Genomic DNA, 21,258 nt, shown 5'->3' with positions numbered 1-21,258 from the left:
AAAAGACAAAACTGGGTTTATTGGATAGGACAGATTGCTGCTTGTCTGACCAACTTAGTCTGTGTGACAGAGCTACAAGCTGCCTTTGGGTTCACAAGTCCTTCAAAACCGAAGATTCATGGTAATAGAAAGCTTTTCAGCATAAAGCAGCCAACAATCAGAGTTAAAGTTTTATTTATTGGCTCTGACCATCTACTTCTGTTATCAACCATAAGGGCCCATACACTTCATCAACTCCCAACAATAGCCGCAAGCTTGGACAATCTGTCTTGTGTCTTCATTGGGTAAAACTTCAATGGAGCAGCATCGATTAAAGAACAGCCCACGCATAAAATGGAAACTCATTAAAATAAACTTTTACAAAGGGGGAAGAAACTTCAGTTCCAATTGAATTGAACTGTTTTTATTTCAGAGATGAAAGCTCCATTACCCAGCTATACATTCATGTGCTCTTGGCTTAAGTGCTTTTTATTTGACTTAAACTTTTGGTTTCTTCCCATGTCTTTTTGGAGACTTGAGAAACATAATAGGAATTCAGAGCTTATTGAGCTTGATTGGAACACAGTATCTGTGAACCTCATCATAATACCTCCTGGACCTTTATGTTTATCGTCTCACTGTGGCCTCTTTTGTGTGTTTTCCAGGCCTTTCCTACAAGAACAATTGTCTCCTTTCACACGTATTTGCAGAGGCGTTTTTAATGCTTTAAACATTTTTAAATGAGCAGACACAAAGTAATGAAGAAATAAAAATAACACAGGTGTAGTCATTTACATTATAGATGGAAGACTGCATAAGGTGCTGATGTCAACATGGCTTTTCTAAAGTGTTTATATGAAAACTGACTTGCAGCTTACTGTCTGAAAATCTCACCTTGAACTTATTATGAGGGCAATAATAATATGAAAAAATACAGATGGTAACCTGTGCTATCTGGAAATCCCAGTTTAAACAGAGTAAGCTTAATACACGGTAGATTATTCATTTATATCAAAGCTGAGTAATAATATTCCAAATGCTTTGATTTTAGATGACTGAACACTAAATGAAATGAACTATATTCTCAGTTACTTACATATACTGAATGTCAAGAGAAATTTGTTTAACACTGTGAAGCTATACAGAAATATTCACCGACTGTGCCACCAAACACCCTGCATTGCAGAAAATGAGCCCACAAACGTTTTACGAAATTTCATCGCACTATGTGCTTTGGCCTTCATACATACTTTTACGAAATACAAAGTAATTCAACTCTATTAAAAACACACGCAAATATTTCTTAGAATTTTCTTCCTAAATAAGAGCATATGGCTCGCATAAAGATTAACATACAGAAGATGAATATGTTTGTGCTTCAAATTCACCCACCAATATTTTTTTCACCTAAATTCTCATTTGGGGTGAAAAATATCAAATTACCTTTGATTTCAGCTAGACATAGATGCACACAACAGAACCCGGTTCCTCAAGTTTACATATGGCCACACAAAGGCTGAGAAAACACAAAGGTCTATTAACGATCATCTCCCTAGAACACAAAAAATGTACTTCATGCAGCACATTATTTAAAAACAATGTGTGGGAATCAGACAGATTTAAGACCTGCATTATTCTAAATTTTTGCATAAAGACTCAGTGTTGATTATAAATTAGTTTTTCTTATCAATGTGTTCATTCTTGCACATTTAATTCCTGAGGCTGATAGACATTAGTCTAACACTTAAACAAGACAAGGAGAGTCTGAATACTCAAGAGAAAGCCATGCAAATCTGGGAGTCTGGTACTCCCAAATCTGATCGTAATCTTACAATTTCTATATTGCATTTGTCCTTTGGATACTGAATGAAGGTACAGCTCACAGTCTAGTGAAGCAAACCCCAATTAGCTTTTATCTTGGTACTAGAGACAACATCACACACCTTAGGCTGTCCCAAGTCCATATGCTGACCGCTACACTGCCACAGCTTCCCTACCTTTATTGCTCTTAGCTTAACTAAATGAAAAGTTATGGCAGCCTGTGCTTCAATTGTTGCATAGAGATGCCAATCACTGGAGATATGCATAAGCACACCAGAAAGTCCAGTTTTTCCTTCTCTGCCTCAGTTTCACCAGCCACAAATTTAGCCTGCTCCACTGAGATCCTGCACTAATTAGCTGGTGCTTGTACTTAATGTAGTCAGGACATTATATAAAGAACAATTTTCAAAACCATTTCTTTTATGGCATTACATAGCTGTTTTCCCCTCTAAAAGCATTTTTAAACTCTGCAAAAATTCTCAGCATTAACAAAATTTATTTCCTGTATTTCTTATTTAAAATCTCAATCCATAAAGTCATTTGAAAGAACAGCCCCACATTAGTCGGGCCACCAGAATGTGCAGTCAGGGTTTTTCTGCACAGAAAGTCACCCTAGAGTAGGGTGGGAGTTTGGATACACAAGAAATGTGGGATCGACTGCAGATAGGTTAGATTGCTTTGTTCCTTAAGTTTTTCATGAAAAATTCCAAAGGCAATTTGGAACAAAAAAGGTGTACATCAAATATAGAAATCTGTAATTGGCATCAACATCAATTATAAAATATGTAAATTAAACATATTTGAAAAATAGAGCATTATTACTCACATGATGAATATTTTCAAAGTATTTCTTGATGGACTTCATAGTTCAAACACACTTATGGCAAAAGCTAAACATACAAACCAAAGCAAAAGTCTATAAAACTGAGCTATGCTTCTACATTGCTGTTCCTAGAGTTTATGTTCAGTATAACTCACAAGGATTGCTACTCCCTATCAGACACTCTCAAGCGAACCGGAGAGCTTTTAAGAGTAAAGCAGAAAAGAATAAAAGTAGGATACAGAATTCTTGCTTATATTGTCTTCACAGGCCATTTAATTATTTTACAGGTCATTGCAATCTGCATATATTTTGCAAAGGTAATATTAGATATGGTCATATTCAGGTTCAAAAGTGCCTTTTATAGCCCAAAACTGAATGCTGTAGTTTAACAAATAAAATATGAATACATCATATTGCTATAGTTTAACTTGAGACTATTTTTTCCCTCTTCTCATAAAATACAAACTTATACTACATACACACACAAAACCCAAATATTCAGAAAACTTTGCTTATACTACTACTGTAACTGCTGGCACAGAGCTCTATCCCAATTAGACCTTAAAGAAATGTACTGTCCTATTATCTGAGTGTGTTTTTGGAAATGGCAATCAAAGAAATATTCTAACATGAACAAGTGTTTCTAAGTGCTAATTATTCATGGTATCACTTGCTGATTGGTGCCTGCGGCCATGAAAATTTATTTCTAGGCTGTATTTACAGTAAAACCAAAAGTGCTTAGTGGCAAGTAGCTTAATCAAATTTAAGAACAGCAGACAGATAACATAGGAGATTTTTTTTTTTTTTGTTGCTTTAATCCTCTCATTTGGTTTTGAAACATAAGGCCCTGTTCACTTCATTTAAGTCTCACAATGACTGGAAGCCTGATCAATCTGTCTTGTGTCTTCTTAGGGTGAAACTGCAATTGAGTGGAAGCAACAGATGAACAAAGCCCACATTCAAATCTGTAGCTCATTAAAATAACGTTAAAATAGGGTAAAATCGCAATTGTAAGCGAATTGTAGTTGGCTTCTTTCAGCTACATACATTTTGATTAATAAACCATACATTCATTAGCCATGAACCACTGGTCTTTAAAGTAAATTTAAATGAATGACCCTGCTTTTTTGATCTTCAGACAGTTTTGAAAACATTTATGAAATAAAGCTTAAAAAAATAGGTCAAGGGCTGTTTCCTACAAGCCAAAGAGCTAATGGGATACAATCCGTCAAATCCCATAATCAATTCACATTCTGATACAGAAACTTAGAAAGCTGCAAGTTTACAAGAGACATATTGTAAAACAGCTTTTCAAGAGGGGGAAAAAAAAGAAGTATTGTTAATTTGCTTTAAACTCACAAGCAGTTCAACACTTCCAAGAACATATTTTAAAAAAATACTGTAAGAAGGCAACCTTAATTAAGGTTACAGCAACTCAAACAGCAATAAGAGAACATGGAGATGGAAGAAACCTCCTAAGTCATGAAGTTGATATTGCTGCAGGAATTCAGACCATCCTTTCCAGAAACCTAAAAAAGGATGTTTCTGCCACTTCCAGGGATCCACAGCCTCCCTGGGCAACCCGCTCCAGTGCTTCACCACCCTCTGGATAAAGAATTTCTTCCTAACATCTAATCTAAACCTGCCCTCTTTCAGTATAAAGCTGTTTCCCTTTGTCCTGTAACTATCGGCCTGTCTGAAAAGTCCGTTTCCCTCCTTTTTTATAGGCCCCCTTAAGGTACTGGAAGGCTGTAATGAGGTTTTCAATGAGATTTCCTTCTCTTCTCCATGCTGAAGAACCCAAACTGTCTCAGCCTGTTTTCATAGGAGAGATGCTCTATCACTTTGTCATCTTCATGGCATCCTCTGGACTTGCTGTAACAGGTCCATATCTTTCTCGTGTTGAGGACCCCAGACATGGACACAATACTCCAGCTGAGGTCTCCCAAGAGCAGAGTAGAGAGGTAGAATCACCTACCTCGACCTGCTGGCCACTCCTCTTTTGATGCAGGACGCAGCACAGGATGCAGTTGGCTTTCAGGGTTGCAAATGCACACTGCTGGCTCCTGTCCAGCTTTTCATTCAAAAGAACCCCCAAGTTCTCCTCTGCAGGGCTGCCCTCAATGACTTCTCCCAGTATCTACTCATGCTGGGATTGCCCTGACCCAGGTGCAGCACCTTGCACTTGGACTTGTTGAACTTCATGAGGTTCCCGTGGCGCACTTCTCAAGATTTCCAGATCCTTCTGGATGGTATCCCATCCTTTTGTTGTGTCAACTGCAGCACTTAGCTTGATGTCATCTGCAAACTTGTTGAGGGTGCACTCGCTCCCACTGTCTGTGTCATTGACGGAGATACTGAAGAGCAACAGTCCCAAGACAGAGCACTGAGGGACACCACTTGTCACTGGCCTCCACCTGGACATAAAACCATTGATCTCAACCCTCTGGCTGCATCCATCCATCCAACTCCTTATCCATTGAGTTGTCCACCCATCAGATCCATGTCTCTCCAATTTGGAGATAAGGATGTCATGTGGGACCATATCAAAGGCCTTACAGACATCTAGATAGATGGCATCTGTCAGACCTCCCTTGTCGACACTGTCATCCCTCCATCATAGAAGGCCACCAGACTGCCCTTGGTAAAGCAGTGTTGGCTGCCTCAGATCACCTCGTCTCTTACGTGCCTCAGCATATCTTTTAGGAAGATCTGCTCCATGATCATCCCAGGCACAGAGGTGACGCTCACCAGTCTGTAGTTCTGGATTTTCCTTTCTCCACTTTTTAAAAATGGGAACAATGTTTCTCTTTTATTCTCAATACCATCATCACTGGTATTAATCAGAGCTGCTGAGACAGGCTGCTGCTGGCAAACATGAGGTTGCAGCCTTTCTGCCACCATCTGCAAAGCCTCAGGCCCTGTGATGACCCTTCAGAGACGCAGGGTAGCATAGGTGCCAGGAGTTCACATTTGGACAATCCACATCCCTCCCTACCTCTCAGCTTTGATTCTTAATCTTGATAAACGCACAGTGTTGTTGTAATTAAGTGGGCATCTCACTGCCTCAGGAGAGCAGAGCAGGAAATACAATAGATGAAAGTGCCTTCAGCCTGAAGTTGACCCTTTATAAGCAGAGCCAAGTCTCTCCAAGTTACTCCTTCTTGTGCAGCTCTTGTGAGAGCAAAAACACAGCCCCTACTAGCTGGACAAAACATTGGGGCAGGGGTCTCTGAACCAGGGACCTCTGCACAGTAGAGATGCTCTTGAGGTGTAATGCGACTGTTCAGCTTCTCTTTTTTTGGCCACCTTATTTCCCAGAAGAACTCTTCTTTCTGCTTTCCAGAGAGAACATAACTAAATGAAGAGTAAAGCTTTGTCCCATGAACAGAAATCATTGTTGGAGAACAAAAAGAATTATTAGGAATTGCTCCTAAAGAACTTTATTTTATTCTAGGGACACTTCAGTGTTCCTGGGAATTATCAGTGGTTCCTCCTTCCTTCCCACTGGAATAATCACAACTGTCTGCTACTGTTTTTTTATGAATTCTCAATAGAGAAGACACAGGCTGTAGGTCATGATGACAGCTGGAATGAACCATTGCTAATCCCATATCTGACAAGAAAACCCCAGGCCATGCTTTTAAAGAATATGAGTGAGAAAATAATTTCTAACTCAAATTCAACACTCAGACCAACACCTGAGCCACCCAACCTCTAAATCTGTTTGATATTTGCCTGTCTCCCTAACACCGCTTGCGTAGCACTCCACTCTCCTTGCATATTCTTTATTATACTTGTTTTACATTTCAGGGCCTCTCTCAGGGCTGTACGTGAAACAATTCAGGTCCAGATTCATCTCTCTTAAACTAAAGCAAGCAGTAAGGATCCTAATCACCCTGCATATACTATACAGCAGATGGAAAGTATAATTCCTAGTGTGAGTGCTAATTCAGGTGCTCAGGATCTGAGTTCCTCTCTACAGATATCTGTCTTACCTCCCCAGCACAGGGACAACTGCAGTCTTCACTTAAAGTGGTCAAGTGCACAAACTTAGTAAGGCTGAATATATGTTACACTTCACTTACCAGAATTTCACATTTTATTTAAAGATGAGTATGCACCACAATGGCTTTAGGTTGGTAGATGGTGGCATGCCAACAGTTTCCAGCCTCCAACCCATGTACCAATGAAGACAGTAAGTTCCCTGGTTTTGGCTGCATGTGTGGGATTTGGTTTTAGAGTAAATTTAGGTACCAGAATGTAGGTATCTAAAATTGTTCTATCTGTGCACTCTCCCTGTGCCAAACAGCAACCGTACCATCAGTAGAGCTCGAACTGATTTACTTCACCTGAAGTAAACAAGCAGGGCTCAATTCAGCTGCCTCAAGACAGACATCTAGTACTGTGAGATGCTCCACCATATTTATTCCACATTCACACAGAGCTGGCAGGTCTGACAGTGCCATGGACGGAGAATTACAACCTTCTGGACCCACAGCTGGAGGCCACACAGGACAGAAATCTCTGTTTAGGAGAATGAATGGTGTCCTTTACGTCTTCATTACAGCATGTCGCTGCATCATAAATGATTTCCACAAAACCATTAACAGTGTCTCAGGAGAAGTGACCAGGGAGAGAACAAAAACAGAGTACAAACACACCGGAACTGCTCTGAGTGCCTATCTGGACATGCCAGTGGCTCAGAGAAATACCACCACACACAAATAAGGGATGCATGTATCCCACCAAACCCCAGTTAGGGGTCATGCTAAAAACTGGACATCACCCTAATCATGCTGAAAACTGGGCATCACATTTAGACTATGTGGAACAGCAGAGCACCAGAGCACTCCCACTTCCTCACATGGCACTATTGATTTTATCCTTTAATAAAGCAAACACTTTGCCTCATTTTCTGGCAATACCCAAACAATGTCAACACCCATTTTTGCAAAAGTTACAGCAACTGTGGCAAACACTTTTAACTCTCCCTTAATATATGCCATAACACAGTGATTCTCTGAAAGGCAAATTATCCCATTCGATCAAAAAGTATATCTCAGTTTAGCTGGGCATGAGAAATATTAAGTTAAACTCTCTTCATGTTTTTCCTATACTGGTAGTATAAATCAAACCAATTAACCCTTAGTGAAATTTCTCATAGAATTAAGAAAATAGTAAATTTTACTGCTAAACCTTTTTTAAAGAGGCGGAACAAAACTCTGTGGTTTGTTTTTTTTTTTTTAATTATGTAAAATATTTATTTTACTTTAATCACCACCCCTTGGTTACTCTTGTACTTGAACCATCACCATGCTATGTTATTACACAGCATTTTTCATCAGTATTTTATATTGTATTTTTTGTATGTTCAGTGCAGGAGAGAAACTGGGCTTTAAAACAGAACAGGAGGTAAATATTCATCAGTTAAAAACAGTGATGGTAGCAGAAGGTTTTTGACCTAAAATCTTTAAGATTCTGGAACTAATTTTATATTTATAATCTTTTGTATTTATTTCATGCATAAACTCTGTTAATTTAGCCTCATTACTATCATTAAACTTTGATTCACTCAATGCTGGAATGAGAAAAGCCTTTACTTCAAGTGAAGGCTGAGTACACAATCCTCATTTGATACATGTGCATATTGAGGACTGAATGTGCAGCATTTGTCTGCAGTGAGTACTGAATATCAAATTTGTTCGATAAATCTGTACACAAAAGTTTCCATGTCTAGAAATACCACCCGCTTTCACAAATAGAAAATTCACATAGGAACTGAAAGGCCATAGATTCCTCCTAATAAAACATGAGAAAGCTACCTGAGAGCCACCCTTGCTTGAGGAAAACAGAAATAATTTCCAGTCTGCTGGCAACTAGCTCTGTTTTAAGGGCTGATGCCGCTCAGTTACACGAGATCCACAGCAGTGCAGCCACTCAGAAACCACTTTCACTGGTTTGAGATTAAACCACAGACAGCCGAGGATGTAAAATAAAGATTAGAGTATCAAATCAAACCTAAAGCAAATATTAGTAAAGGGAAGATATTTTCTGAGATGATTGGGATACGTAACTTGGCAAGCATCTAAAGAAGAATTGTATGAGCATGCCAGGACAAAGATTGCTATAGGATCTCCTAATAACCATAAGCAGTTTCCTTTTTTAGAACTCATTTGCAAGAAAGTAGGATAATTTTTCTCTCAGTGTGAATGGGTCCATACCTGTAGGCTTCTACTTGGAAAGCTGGAAAGACACATTTCAACACAAACAAGTTTCTTATTAAAAACCATTCAGAAACAGAAATTCTGCATGATAAATTGCTGCATAAAGCTCCTTCTTCTGACATACAACATCCGTAAAGTGTAACTGAGCTTCATTTCCAAACACTGAAAAAAAAAGATTAGAAGTCAAGAATAGTCTGCTTTGAAAAAACCACTGTACTGATTTTTTTCGAAATAAATACATCCTTCATACAAATCAGGAGTTGGACAATATGATTATGCCCACATCTTTCTAATGGTAATAATGTAGAAAAGGAGTCCTAGAGTACTACACACCTCTAGAGATCCTGACATTTTGAAACAATTTTTGAAAGGGGACAGCTAGACGTGAAATCTTTCTTTTCTAGGAGAACATGCAGTGATAGGACGAGGGGTATGATTTGAACTGAAAGAAAGTCGATTTAGATTAGATATTAGGAAGAAATTCTTTACTGTGAGGGCGGCGAGGCACTGAAACAGGCTGCCTAGAGAAGCTGTGGCTGCCTTATCCCTGGAAATGTTCAAGGCCAAGTTGAATTGGGCTCTGAGCAACCTGGTCTAATGGAAGGTGTCCCTGTCCATTGCAGATGGGTTGGAACAAGATGATCTCTAAAGTCCCTTCCAACCTAAACCATTCTATGAGTCTATGATTCTGTGAACCAGTATTTTACACTAAAAATAAACCAACAAAACCAGTAATTATTAACCTATCTGGAACTCAGCAGAGCATCTCCAGTAGTCACAAACAGTTCTGGAATCAGCCACCAAAATCAGTAGTTTACACACTAAAAAAAATTATTTATATGGGAAGGAGAATACCAGTAAAGTACTTTAAATACTGGCTTTAAGATTAGTTAGTTTTAATATTTTCACCACCAAAATAATAAATATAAGGATGTTAATGAGAACTTGAAGTCAAGACTCACTCCTAACAAAAAGAAGGACCAGAAATCACAAAGATGAAATGTGGGACATCAGTAATGGAAGATCTGTTAGCCTTAGCTGAGAGGCCGTGCACTTCAGGACAGAGACAAGAACTTCTTCTGGGTGCTGTGCTTCCAGAACTGTAAATGCAGAGAAGGCCAAGGGCCAAGAGCTATTAATTTTTTTCTACTAATGAGACACTGAAACACAATAGTACTGTCAATCCACATATTGTCAGCAGAAATATTTGTATCACCCCCAAAAATCTATGATGAAACCTCTTCTGGAATTTCAAAGAAAACTTACTGGACAATTAAAAAAATAAGTAAATAAAGATATTAATTTATATGCGAAAGGAGTGAGATCAGTTCTTTGGACAAGGAGTTATACTTATTTAGCATAATAACTTTCCTAAAAATACACTGGGAAGAAGTGGAAGATAAAAACAGCAGGTTTATTCAAGCTGGTATAAAAGTGAGGGCAAAAATGTCTGGTGTAAATTACCTATGAGCTCGTCTGGGTTTGAGACTAGAAGTCCAATTTTATGGGGATTTTTAGCTTTTTTCGTCTTTGTCTCTCCATTCTCTCAAACACAAGAATGATTGTGCCCTTTTAAAGATGAAATTCCTGTTCAAGCACTTCACTTTGCAAGTTGAATCCTTTGGAGAAAGATATAAACCAACAAACCCAATCTTCCCCATTTTTCAAAACTTGTAATAAAATGACAGCTCACCCCAGTATGAGTAGAAAACAAATCTGTGTAAGAGAAGTCCTTCCACGTCACAAATTAGGCTTGATAAATCAGATGCCTTGTCATACAAGTTTTGAATTCATGTGCCAAATTGGGGGTAGCAGGCAGGTCTGCCTTCCCACCGTGGTGAAAACCTGTCTCTGCCTGAAGTCCACGGGCGATGTGAGAATTCTTAGCCATCTGACAGCTAAAAACGTGACCCACCTTCAAAAAAGAAGCATATGGCTTCCAGCACCCAATTCTGACAACATTTTGTCCTTATTCCAATTTTGTGCCAAATTCTCTAACTCCACTACATTTTCGCCTAACATATTATTCACCTTGTGAAAGGATGTTAATCAGTATCATTGTCAAAATGCTTCTTTGGGAAGAAAAATTTCCACCAGGAAAAGGAGACTCTTAAGAAATCTTTTTAGGGGATATAACAACACGTCTTAAACACAAAAAAATAAGGAAAGAAGAAAAGGTGGATTCAGATGTATGCATTTTTATACTAATGCATACAGAATGCATATACTAAAGCAGACTACAATCTGAAAGGCAACAAAGCGAAATAAGCTTTATTTCTGTGTGCCCATCCCAAAGGAACATTATTTATATCAGACTATTTCCCTGTCTCTGATAGGATTTAGAGATCTGAGTCTTCACTCAGTCTGAAAAAGAAATTCTCATATTTTTTCCCTAATAAAATCCCAGCCAAATAATGTTAATACACAGGTACACAGTACTAATAGTTTGGCATTATTGTTTGCATCTATCTCTTCTACAATCCATGTTCACACTGGGAAATGCACAGCAGACACAGGCATTGGGTTGACTAAAGTAGAGTCTAATCCAGCCGGAGACCATAGGCGAATGATTGCCTCCGGTAACTGCAGCATAAAACCACAACCCTATATCTGTGTCCAAGTGCATCTCCACAGTTTTTCTGGTGAAAACTGGCTATGAGAAAATGTTACAGTGCAATACACTAGTGATGTATCATTTTTCCAAGGCACTGATTTCTGTCTGTCTATGTATTTATACTGCTCTTGATCAGAAAGACTATAACCAAACACTGATATTCTGTAGCTCCAGTTTGTGTAATTCCATTTGAAGTAAAGCAGATCCAGGAATTGCACTTAGTAAAATCTCTGGATTTAACTGAACAATAATTTCAGGATGCCAATATTCAGCGAAACTGAGTACCACTGAAGGAGCCACTGGAGTTAATTGCTCAAGGCATATATGACAAAAGGAGTGTAATAAAAGCCCATGTCCAGAAAGCCATGTGAGAGCTAACAAAAGATTAAAAGCAGAAGGAAGCTGGTAATGCTCGAGAGTGGCCAGAGCTCTTTCAGCATAGGAATGGGCCTTACCAATACTTTGTGAAGCACACTGCACACAGCTAAAAAGCATCCTTGAGCATAAGACTTCAGACTCCACCACAACACAAGATGAGACAAACACGACCCTGAGATTGACACAAAGAGTGAAACTTTGAGCAGAGTTTCAGAGATGCGACAAAGAAGTACCTGAGTAAACAAAGATTTCCAGGATTCCTCCACTCCACCCTTTCCAGGAGGTAAAAATAGCAGGTGTCTTGGCTCCTCACCATCCCTGAACTTCACTGGTGGTACAGCATCTCCCTCTGTCTCTCTCTTGCTCAGAGGCTTGGTCCTCTGGCAACCAGCAAGTAGGTGTCTGATACATTTTTTTCAAACTTCATGGCAAGGATTGCACTTTGTTAATAGTGCCAGACATATATGATAGCTGTCAAGCTGGTGAGTTATTTTAACACTTGGAGAACTGGCTCTGAAACAGTCAGGTAGCAAACTGCTAATGAAAAAGATAAGCAAATGAGTCAAATCAAGCATGCTACACTGTCTGTCTTAATGTTGGTTGGTACGTCTGGAAAGAAAAACACGTCTTTCTACTGGCCAAATTCATTTTTTTAACACCCAAGTGCCTTCCTGTAATTCATTAACTGACCTGACTCACAGGTCTCTCCACTGGAGATAACTACCGGTGCAGCATTTTCTATGTACTTGAGGTTTTATTCCTTTTACCTATCTCAAATTTTTCTCTATGGAGTTTTCCTCCCAACTGCCATGGACCTACATGCACTCAGAAGGGTAGAAGTTTCTGAAGAACATTATTCTCCAAAATTTAGTAGAAGGACATTCTTAGAATTGTTGTAATACTCTATGTGCCTGAAAATGAACAAGTTAATGCAGAAATTTGTCCTTACTCAGAAAAATGGCCATTTTTTGAAGTTAGTATGATTCATAGCTCCTCTGCTTTACCATAGTCTTTTTCTCCAAAAAACTACATGATCGCAGTGAAGACTTCATTTACAAAAAAAACCCAAAAAAACCAAACAAAAAACCCAAACAAACAAAAAACCAAAAACAACAACAACAAAAAACCTATAAAAGTGGGCCAAATATAGAGCAACTAGTACAGGAGCACCACTTTATTCAAGAAAATCAAGTAGCTTTTTTTTTAAATTCATATTAAAGACTTACTAGTCAATTGGCAATTCCAAGTGCTGCAGCGACTGGACATTTATACATCAGATGGAGCATTCTGAAGACTAGTAATTCAAACAAGAAGGAAGCCTAGGAAGGAAACATTCACAGATACTGCTAAGAAAAGAAGTTAAAGACTCCCGAAGAAGTTAATGATGGTGCAAAGGCAAAAGGACAATGTCACTATTATTACTAATGTTTTTTTTGCTTTTTACACAGAGGCTAACACTGGTTTAGTAATAGTTTAAGTTAGGCTGGGGTGTCCCTTCATTAAATTATGCAAGCAGCCTGAAAAGAGAGCTGTGAAAGGAAACATATTGCAGCTGGTGCAGGTGATCATCTTTTCATCCAGGCTGCCATCCTCTTCTTGTTTGCTTCCCTCCTACATGCACATATACATAACTGTTAATTTTAAAAAGACATATCCTTGAATGTATTCCCTCTGCAGATTCTTTACTACTTCATCATTTCCATCCATGAATCACAAAGAGACAGGAAAAAAGATTCTTACGCAAAGAAATAGATATTAAGCTTTATGGGACTGCGATATGATTCTTAAAGACAGCAGTTCCCTAACCACAGTTGTTTAGAAAGTTACATTTTGTAAAGCATAATTGCAACTTAACTGTAAGTTTAGATTTTGTAATATCACAAATAAACAAAAAAGATGTATCTATGTATTGTAATTGGCTGATCATACAAATACTTATTAAATATAAACACATATGCTTTTGTAGATTTGTTAGAAAGATTCGTTAATTGCTTAATGAAAGATGTCTTTCAGATACTAATTCCTTCATTTAGTTCGACAGATTAAATTTTATATGAGGAGATATTAGCATGCATGCAATGAAGTGACAAGGACAACTAAAAAGCTTAAAATGTTAATGGATGAAGTGCAGCTTTCTTAGTTCCTCTAAACTAAAAGCTATAATCTTCATTACATGCACTAAAGATCATATTTTCTCCCGCTTTCTGTAGAGATAAGACAGCTATATTTAACACAGAAACATACACCACAATATGTTTCGATTCAGCTGCTATATTTTCATCATCATAAATAAATTATGAAAACTTTAAACACTGCATGAATGATTCTGCATAGAAAACAACAAAAATGCAATTAATTTTTATAGAAGAGAAAATTGATAGTTGACATCGAAGCAATCCAATTACTTCTATATTTCATCGCAGTAGTTTTAGGTAATTATCTTCTTGATAACCCCTCTTCACAACGTGCTTGCAGAAAAAAAAACCCAAACAATTTACTTTAGTTACTAAGGCACTACAGGGTTAATGTCAACCATTGCTGCAAAAAGCAAATTACTAGCAATACCAACAGTCCAGAGCCTTCCTTTTTGCTGTAGACTGAAGTTCAATCTGGCATCATCTTTTCTCTGTCCCCAGTAGGGTGCAGGGAGCCCTCTAGCTTCCATGTGGGATTCCTACTGTGGTACATATTGGCCAGCATACAGCTGCTCTAAACAACTATTTGCATCTACAATGCGGTCATCCCACCACCTTCTTTTCAGATCAATATGATTGGGACAAACAATAGTTTGATTTTGATTGCTCTATAGTACGCTTGGGTAGAGCCGCTGAATGCAAGCGCATCGCTCAGAAACAATGGGCTGGTTCATCATCCAAAGCGTCCCTTTTCAAACAGCTGCCTCTGCCACACTCACCCTGACAAACGTCCAGAAAAACAGATGGTTTCAGCATTCATGGGCAGTTTAGTGAAAGCCCTAGAGTCAACTATTCAAGACATCTTATCATCTAGCTGATAATAGAGCAGTGCTTAGAGATAAAAATTAAAAATACATTTAAAAACTCTATTAATTCGCACCCACGTGCAGCCCCCCTTGCACATACATGAAACGACTTCCCCATGCTCTGTAACACTGCAAAGTGTAAGCACTTAAAGGAAGCTTCACTCTTAATTCCTTCTGTGGGATAGCTGCATCACTATGAAAGATAATAATCAGCGGGTACTCTCACCAACCATCTATACTGCAATACCCACAAACAAAAGCAACGAATTAGTAGTTGAATGGGAAGCTTAACTTTGAGCTGCCTCGGGTTTGCTGTGGATTAAACCAGGTTCTGCTATTTTTTCTCTTTTGTTTGTTTGTTTTGTTTGTGTGTATCTAAGAGAGATTTTTTTTTGCTTGTTTTTTTCAGGCTAAAATACAAATGCTTTTGAGGCATTGTATTGGAAGGCACAGGATGAGCTATGATACAGATTCTGCTCATACCTATGGATAATAACATCATTTCCAACTAAGTCACCAGCATTAAGCAGCCTCTAAGGCAAAGAAGCTGGGGAACTACAAAGCTGAAGGTCTCTGCTCCCTGTGCCACCTATCTGGAAGGATGTGTAGGACAGGCACGACAGTGGCTCCTCAGCAACACCAGCCACAAAGCCTGACATGGGGATGAGAAATGGGCAATATTATCCTTCTGGGATGTCTGGGCAGTGTTATCCTTCAGAGGATGCATTACTACTCTCACTTGCTCCACAAATCCCTAAACTTTGAGGAAGCTTAAACTCCCTCAAATCACTCTCCTTGAGGGAGGATGTGGCTTCTATGAAAAAAAAAAGGTGTTATATTTATTATTCCTCACTTATCTTAAAAAAATTCATTATTACTGATCTGTTAACATTTTCTTGGAGACCACAGGAACTTTCCACACCCAAGATAAATGCCATACTTGGCACTGCATTAGTCCAGCGAGCTGAGCTGCTGCGTAGTCAACCTGGACACGCTTACACTAACTCTGCTTTTCAGAGGAGCACATGGGACTGAATCTTGCAAATGCTGGAAACTTTCTCACAGCTGTACATAAGTATGTGTACTACAGTTCTAAAGAAAAGCACAGAAACAGAAAGCAAGGGTCAGCAATTACCGTTGTGAATACCTCAATGTCTAAAGGCTACAACTCAGACGAAGTATTTTGGAATTGAAAAATAAACACAGAAAAGAAAGAGGGAAAAATCTGACCATATACTGTAAATGTGGATTTATTTTCTTCTTAAAAATTTTTGCTTCCTAAAAACGTTGTTTTTAATCTACTGTATTTCAGCTCAGGGGAAAAAATACTCTGGATCCAATCAGAAATCTCCAGTGATGAAAACTTTACTGAAAGAAACCCCCGGGTGGTGAAGGATGGTACCAGCTTGTCAAAATGATGATACTTCAGTCCATGTGGCCACACAAAAAAATAGTCATCATGTATAAAGTGGGTTTTCTCCACAGTCAGTCTTGAACACTGGCTTCTCTATTTCCCCAATAAACTCTTTCTTACTACTGTACTTGCACACAGAGAACATCTGAAACCACTCCAAGTATCTGCTTCCTCTTCCAGAACTTCTCTGATGCCTCTGCTATGACATCAACCAATCGTAACTGAGACGAGTATGTTATTCAGATTGATGATATTACAGCTAGGACTACGAAAACATACGACTCTCAGGAGACAGTCTAGACCCTCCTAGGGGTAGAGGGCATAAATATTCTAGGAAAACCTAACTCCTTGAACCTTTCATTTTAAATCATACTTTTAAAATTCTTCATTTCCTCATGATTTCTTTTGGAAACTCTCCAATTTATCTACATCTTTCTTTATATGCAGTCCCCAAAACTGGATTCAATACTCCAGCTGAGGCCTCACCAGCACCATATGGTGCAAAATAATTACTTCCCATGTCTTACACATGACACTCCTGTTAAAGAATCCCGAAAAAAGAGGTGCTTTATTTGCAATAGCATGTCCTTTGTGCGTTATATTTCATTTGTGATCTCCTAAAACCTCAGATACTTTTCTGCTTTCCAATTACTTTTTTTGTCTTCGTGCATTTACTGTATCATTTCCAAGGGCAGTATTTGTACTTCTTTACCAAATTTCACTTGGTCGATTTTTACAGAGATCCTTCTGCTCCAATTCATTGATCCAAAGTGTTGCAAACATCCCCGCCTGCCCCTGTTAAAAAAAAATAGAGCGTATTTCCTCATTAGCATTTTGAATGATGGATTAGATGGATTAGAGAGCAGAACTTTCCGTGAAGAGGTCAATTAGCAATGTCAGGTGAGCTGCCCCTGCTGCAGCTGGGAAGAGCACCACCAATAACTTCTCTTTGAGAACACTTTTCAACTGCTTTGCAGCCACTCATGGCGATTTCATCTAGGCCATATTTTTCAAGCTTGCTTAAAAGAATGTCATGTTGGACAGTGTCAAAAGCCTCACTTAAGTCAAGATACATCACATCTCCTAGTTCTCTGTTATCCACTAGGCCAGTTACTCTGTCAAAGCAGGAAATGAGATTGGTTTGACACAATTTGTTCTTGACAAATTCATGCTGGCTGTTTTTTATTACCTGATTACTGTCTAGGTGCTTATGAATTGTTCTAACATTTCTCTGGGGGATCAATCAGGGCTAAACTGGACTCGGCAACTGGAAAAAGGAGTATCCAGGGAATTAATGACAAGTCCTAAGCCTGACTTTCTTCAGCCCTGCCATGCTGCTTCTGTTTACTTTAAACATAGCTTACAGCTAAAGATCAAAACAACGAAACCTGGCCAACTTCTACAGTAGGACCCTCTTGCATTTAAACAGTCCAGCTGCACTACGTTGCTACAGTGCAAAGATCATTTAGATCTAGAAGAATCATTTGATCTAGTTCCTGTCCCAGAAGCTGTAGGGCTGGAGTCCTATTCCCACTTTCTCCAATAAAGCCAGGACTTGGTCTTGCATCTTGAGATGAATTACCTCAGACTTCCACTGCTCAGCCTTTCAGGCTGGCTTTGCATCTCTAGTGACACACCATTGCAATATGCAGAAGCGTACTTAGTTTTCTAGCACATTTAAAATGTTACCCACTCATTCACATTAAAGGGAGTCTTCACAATGCTTGTAACAGCCTTTGAAGAAGCCTTTAAACAGCCTTTGAACAAGGCTTCAGAACGCAAAATTTATCATCTTTCTTCGTTTTCATAGTTACTTTCCCAGAAAGGTCCTGACCTTGTTTGAGACTTTGAGTGGTACTGCAATAAGAGTAATAAATATTATGTGAAAGTCATAAATCCCACCTCAGTTTACAGAATGAGAAGATATTGGGAAATCAGAAGATATTTAGCCAGGAAAAAAAAAAAAAGTGGGGGATGGCAGGAAGCAGCAATCTGGGAGCATTCTGTTGCTAAAAAAAAAAAAGCAAAACCCAAACAAGTAAGCCCTTTCCCTCTCTGTTTTACTTCCAGTTTAACGTTTCCCTGGTCACCCTCCCCAACTCTTTATATTTTTCTAATATTCAAGTGAGTTCTTTCTCACGTGCACATTTTTATGCAAGAGACAAAGACGAGATTCTTTTCTTTCTCTTTTCTATCACTTCTTCTCAAGCTTCCTCTTACTTCTTTTCCATTTTGCTCCTCTCAGTTTCCAATACATCCATGCTCACCCAGACTCATCTCTGAATCCCCTGTCATGCATTTTTTTTCTGTCCTACTGCATAGGAACTATTTCCTAGTTCCTTTCCATAAATCTTCTTAACCATACAGGTTTTTATACAGGTATTAAACTAAGTGTTGAACATCCTTTTGCAACCATGTCTGGGCTATCTCAATTCAGCTTCCCACACTGCTGTTTCCCTTCATGTCTGCTACAACACATCTCACCCTTCGCATTGCAGAGGTTACAGAGCATCAAGAGGAGTAACACAAGCAGAGCCATGGAAATAGCCATTTCAGCACCTCTGAAGACAAGCGGGTGTAGATGAAGAAGACTGAGCACAAGAATCCACGGCACTGAACATGGCTTTACCAGAAGTCTTCACAGCCCTGAAGGACAGCTCACACTTGACTCTGGTCATGGTTGTTTCCTCAGCTTTATTTAGATGAGTGATTTTGCAACTGCTGGAGACCTCAGGTGGTCCACATACCATTCCTAAGGAGGCTACAGTAGACAGCTAATGTGTGGTACACGGCAGCCTACATGTACCAGAGTCCTCGGTTTTAGGAAAAACAGATAAGCTAAAACAGCGGTTCTAATTTTTTAAGGTGGCACTGAAAATGTTCATTAAGACTTTGTTCCAGTACTCCTTGATGAAAATGTTTGACCTACTATAGATCAGCCTACTCCCATTTTTCGCTGTTTCCTCTGTGGCCATCTGTTTGTCTTGTTTTCAAGGGGCAGTTTCTTGCAGAAATTATTTCCAGGTTTTATCATACTCAGCACTAAATAGGTCTGCATGAATAGGCAAAACTCATTAAAAAATCAGATTTTTAAATTTCTGTTTATTATGTGAATATAGAATTTGTGTAAAAAATTCACTTAAGAATTTGTGTTAGAAAGTACCGTTTTGTTTAAAGTCAGTCTCACTGTTACCCTGCATAAATGGATTTTCCCCCACTTTTGTGAAAGCCTTGCAGTCCAACACAAGGCATAAAAGTCATTAAAGAGGAAAATATAATAGTAGAATTACAGAAACTGGCAAGGTAACATAGAAATAGAAACATTTCCTGAAACTACTAGCTCTACTTTTTTATGAAATTACTAGGTTTCAAGTTGATGTTGTCAGTGTAAGTAATCTTGAAATTTACACTACAGTAGTTTCACCATATCAAATCAAAGGCAAAAATTTTAAAGGAAAAAGTAATTTTTGAGAGCTTATGCATTAAAACTTTGAAAGCTTTTTGTTGGCCTGATGAAGGTTACTGTATTATAGACAAAAATACCATTTTTAAAGTAAGATCCATATATTTTGCTGCAGCGTCGTCACTGTTACAGAACAATACATGATGAAGTTTTAGATTTTTCTATCCAGTCTAAGTGTGGTGAAATCCAATCACCTAAAAGCATTAAGCAGGAAGTTCAGATTTTATACTTTGTATTTCATAGGAAACATAACACTACATCATTTAGGGGTTAAGTGCAAGATTAGAATAAAGTATATCCTGTAAATTTCGTACATGGTATAGGCTGCATATGGACAGTTCTTCCATCTGCCTAGATAACTTCAACAAAGATACAAGTAGATAAAATTGAAGTTAATTTAGTAACATGTACCCACATGATAGCAAGTCCAATTTTGATTGAAATCATTTGAGGGTTTTAACATTTGCATCTCTTCAATCAGCTTTCATTTCTTACAGAGATTCATCATCTCAGTATCTAACTGGATTGCACAAAAATATGGACCTCCATTAATTTCTAGAAGGAAAAATTGAAACTAATCCCAGAGACCATCTGGAAGGCATGAGTAGCATAAAAATTCAGCTCCTTGCCTGTAAGGTCAGAGCATTTCTTTAAAAAGAACTAAAGTAATCACACAAACTTGGTTTCATCTTCAGTTACAGATGAAATTCAAGGACCTCTTTATCTCAGTCACACGCGTCTAAGCCATGGTCATAATGAAGGCAACGAGGCACCCAAACTCATAAGTCCAAAGCCATGAAGTTGGAGTTGATGACAACCATCTTTCAGAGCATTCACTTCTTCTAGCTGGAATAGTTCCAAAATCTAACAAAGACTTTCTATTGATGGATACAGAGTGGACAAAGTGAATGCAAACTGCATATTTTGGGACAAATCTTCAAACCATTTTTGATCCTAATTAAAGGTGTCTATGTGAACATCAACCTTGCCAGAAAAAAATGGAACTGTCAAGTCACAGAAAGAAATGGTAGATGACACGACTCTTGTCTCATGTTACTGCTACTTACATGTATAGCTTCACCGCAGCAAGTCTGATTATACACATAAAAAAGAGTTCATATATGCGTTATGCATAGGTTAAAAAAAATTTCTAGTCTTTTACAGAATCAACGTGTATTTTTTAATCATTCATTCTCTTTAAGAATAAATCTCATTACAAGATTTTGAAAGGGGTATCTCATAACAACATTAGAGATGTGTTTGTATTAATGTGTTTCCAGAAAAGACTCTGTGTACATTTTGTTTCAGGGCTGAAATGTATTTGGGGAAGAATGAGCTCATTCAGAATAAATGCTTCTTTAAATCCACTTTAATTTTTTCTCTTGAGTTAATCAGATATGACACTGATTTTACCCTGTGCTCAGAACCTGTTAGGTATTCTGTCCAGCTGAAATACAAACACTGTTTCAATTACAGAGGAAGGCAGGTAGAAATTAAAAGAGGCATTGCTCCTTTAGGTTTAAAGTCGCTTGGCTAGT

The 21,258-nt window shown here is 38.4% G+C and overlaps 1 protein-coding gene across 3 annotated transcripts in view; it reads right to left on the bottom strand.

The window, feature by feature from the left end:
- LOC116787809 (cytochrome P450 7B1) overlaps window positions 1-21,258 on the bottom strand; it is a 130,188-nt gene that overhangs the window by 77,325 nt on the left and 31,605 nt on the right. Inside the window, exon 1 of one of the 3 annotated variants that reach the window (XM_032689751.1) lies at window positions 16,970-17,048. The exons of 1 other annotated variant lie outside the window; for it this stretch is intronic. In XM_032689751.1, coding sequence (XP_032545642.1) covers window positions 16,970-17,040 — 71 coding nt within the window. In that variant the 5' untranslated portion in view covers window positions 17,041-17,048. Of the gene's footprint in view, window positions 1-16,969; window positions 17,049-21,258 lie in introns of those variants that run through there. One more of the 3 variants, XM_032689736.1, reaches the window with a different exon arrangement.

This window comes from Chiroxiphia lanceolata, chromosome 1, assembly GCF_009829145.1.
Source record: "Chiroxiphia lanceolata isolate bChiLan1 chromosome 1, bChiLan1.pri, whole genome shotgun sequence".
Classification (NCBI taxonomy): Eukaryota; Metazoa; Chordata; class Aves; order Passeriformes; family Pipridae; genus Chiroxiphia; species Chiroxiphia lanceolata.
The sequence above is the reverse complement of the archived record's forward strand: the minus strand, read 5'-3'. Positions and strand labels throughout refer to the sequence as shown.